General features: G+C 37.9%; 1 protein-coding gene across 1 annotated transcript in view; it reads right to left on the bottom strand.

Moving 5' to 3' along the window:
* Positions 1–2972, bottom strand: part of Boll (boule homolog, RNA binding protein) — a 58993-nt gene that overhangs the window by 27841 nt on the left and 28180 nt on the right. The window contains exon 7 of the mRNA XM_013353470.2: positions 2368–2443. Within this exon, the coding sequence (XP_013208924.2) occupies positions 2368–2443 (76 nt within the window). The remainder of the gene's footprint in view (positions 1–2367; positions 2444–2972) is intronic.

Raw genomic sequence — 2972 nt, 5'->3', positions numbered from 1 at the left:
GTTCTCATTCTTTGTGTTCATGCGGGCTCTAAGAGATCCGTTCCGGTTCTCATTCTTGCAGCAAGCACTTTACTCAGACAGCTTTGCAGTGCACCACACATTGTGTAATAACTAAGTTAACCAATGCTGAGTCAAAGTTAAAATACCTGATAACTGCTGTCAACAGAACACTTCAAATTAACACAATCTATAAAATTGTTGACAGTGATATGAATAACAGCCTAAGGTTTTACATCCCAGCAGACACATATGGCTAAAAAAAAAACCCCAAATTAGCAACTATTTTATAGAAATCTTCTTTAATAAACAAAACCACAGAAGTACTTAATATAAAAAGTTAAAGAAAAAAGAGTAAGTATTATAAAAATTTGAGGAAGGCATACACAAAACTTATCTAATCCAAGGATTTAGTGATTGTTTTCTCTGATATTTAGGACACATGTGTTTTGACTAAAAAACACATGCAGTTACTTTTTTGTTTTTAGTTATATATTTTTACTTTCCATACTTTGGCTAATTTAAAATATTCCTATAATCACAAATACTTTTAATTAGAATTCTAAATTTATTTAGCTATTTTAAGTGATATTTTCCTATAATTATTTTCTTTTGAATGTATGTTCACGGGTGAAATACCTGGCTCTTTATTGTTCAATTTATAAACAGCAAGGAAGTGGACTCTGCCTAGAAGCCCGTCGCAGATGAATGGATAATGAAAATGTGGGCACACATTCATATACACAGAAGGGTTTTATTCAGCTGTGGGGAAAAAAGGTCTTTCGACACCCTAGTGTGGTTGCAACACACAGGCTGAGAACCACTGATACAGACAATTTCTATAATATACGAAGAACAAAAAAGACTGGACCCCACGAAAAAACCCAATTAGAAACAGGGTACAGAACTAAATAGAGCTCTCAGTAGAGGAATCTCAAATGGCTGAGAAACACTTAAAGAAACTTCAACATCTTTAGTCATCAGAGACATGCAAATTAGAACTACTTCGAGCTTTCATTTTACAGCTATCAGAATTGCTAAGACAGATAAACGCCAGCGCACGGTGTGCGGATGTTGAGTCAGGGACCAGTCATTCACTGCTGGTGGATCTACCGTCAATGCAAACTGTACAAGAAGTCTGTGTGGTGACTCCCCAGGAAGCTGGGGTAACCTATCTCAAGGTCCAGCTGAACTAACTCTCGGGCATATACCCAAAGGACTCTGCATCCTACTCCAGAGACACCTGCTCACTATGTCTGTGTGCAGCAGCTTTACTGTAATAGGCAGGACCCACAGATGAGTGGATCAAATGACTCCTATGACATTCTCTTGTACCTGTAGGTCCGTGCCTTCTTCAGCCACCATCCTGCAGGAGATGGGGACTAACACAGAGATCCTAACAGGACAATGCACAGGGTAATGGATTTTAGAAGCGCTTGGAGCATCTGAAGCGGGATGTCTCCATCAGCTCTCCCATCCCTGCCGTCAGGGCTCAGGAGCTATGTAGAAGAGGAGGAGGAAAGACTCAAGGAGCCACGTGGGATGAACTGACACCAAGGGAACAGTGTGAGACAGAGGACTGATGCACATTATGAATTCACAGACGGTGGCAGCAATCAAGCCAGACGCAGTCCCAGCACTGAGGTGAGGAAATGGACAGGAGCTCCCACCCCTAACCAAGAAGCTACCTGCAGCTGACAGCTGCTTATCAAGAAGAACTTTGCTTTCACCAATGGTGTCTCACTGGGCGTACTAACCACTCCTAAGAGTAGGCCCCATGCCCAGGAGATAAGCGACACAAAAGGAACGCAACTGTATTTCTTGCATTATTTGGCCTCATATTGTTACACCTGAACATTTTTTTAAAAACTTACTCATCTTTTACTTGTATATTATGGTTTTTGACTCTTGTTTTTATGGTTTTGTTTTTGTGTGTCTGTGTTACTTGTGCTTTTTCACTTTTTTAAAGATTGTTTTTAAAATTTATCTGTCTTCTAAAGAGAGAGAAATAAGGGGTGGAGGTGGATGGGTGGGGAGGATCTGGTAAAGTGTGATCAGAATATACTGTATGAATTTTCAATAAAAAGAAAATGTTATCATGAAACATTACTTTTTATGCTAATTAAAAATAAAGTATTTTCCTTTAAACCATAATTAAATAGAATATACTTAACATTGTTGATGTATATTTCCCCTATACCTCAACCTAAGGTATTTTAATTTCTATTAAAAATAGTTATATGACTACTAACTTTGCTAAAATAACTATTAAATAAAGAAACAATATTTTAACAAAATGTCTAAAATAGTCTAATAGTTCACAAAAGGATCATGCAAATATTAAAAAATACATTAGTTCTCAATACATACGAGGAATCCCTATTTGTTGTTTTCTTATAGCTGGACCAATGTTCAGTTTCTTATCTTTGTAATTAAGTTTTTCAGCCTAAAATAAAGGAAAAAGCCCATCACCATGATTTGTAAAAATCATTTGACATCATGATTTGTAAAATTTGACACCATGATTTGTAGAATCAGTGAAGAAAAACCAGTATGAAACTAGTAGACATTATGTGACAATTTCTTCCTCTTTTTTAAAGTACAGGTCTCATGAGCTCCAGACTGCCCTCACATCTGGCGTATTACCAGGTGACACTGACCTTCCGATCCTTCTGCCTCTACTGCTCAAGTGCTGCAATGGAGGGATTTGCCACACTGCCTGGTATATGTGGTACTGGGAATCAAGTACACTACCAAAAAGATGGTCTGAGATCAAGTGTCTTTATCTTAGCTCTACTGCTGCGCATCTCGATGGTGTAGTAATCATCATTAGTTGCTGATTGTGTGTTTGCACTCAGGAAGTCTGTGAAGTTCATGTGCAATACTAACCACTATTTACAGTTATTTCCAGGTTATTTGCGGTATTACAGAAAATGCGAGTAGTTAACACAAAAGCACCCAGTTAGAGCAAAATG

Source organism: Microtus ochrogaster, unplaced genomic scaffold (assembly GCF_000317375.1).
Source record: "Microtus ochrogaster isolate Prairie Vole_2 unplaced genomic scaffold, MicOch1.0 UNK8, whole genome shotgun sequence".
In the NCBI taxonomy this organism is placed as follows: domain Eukaryota; kingdom Metazoa; phylum Chordata; class Mammalia; order Rodentia; family Cricetidae; genus Microtus; species Microtus ochrogaster.
The sequence above is the reverse complement of the archived record's forward strand: the minus strand, read 5'-3'. Positions and strand labels throughout refer to the sequence as shown.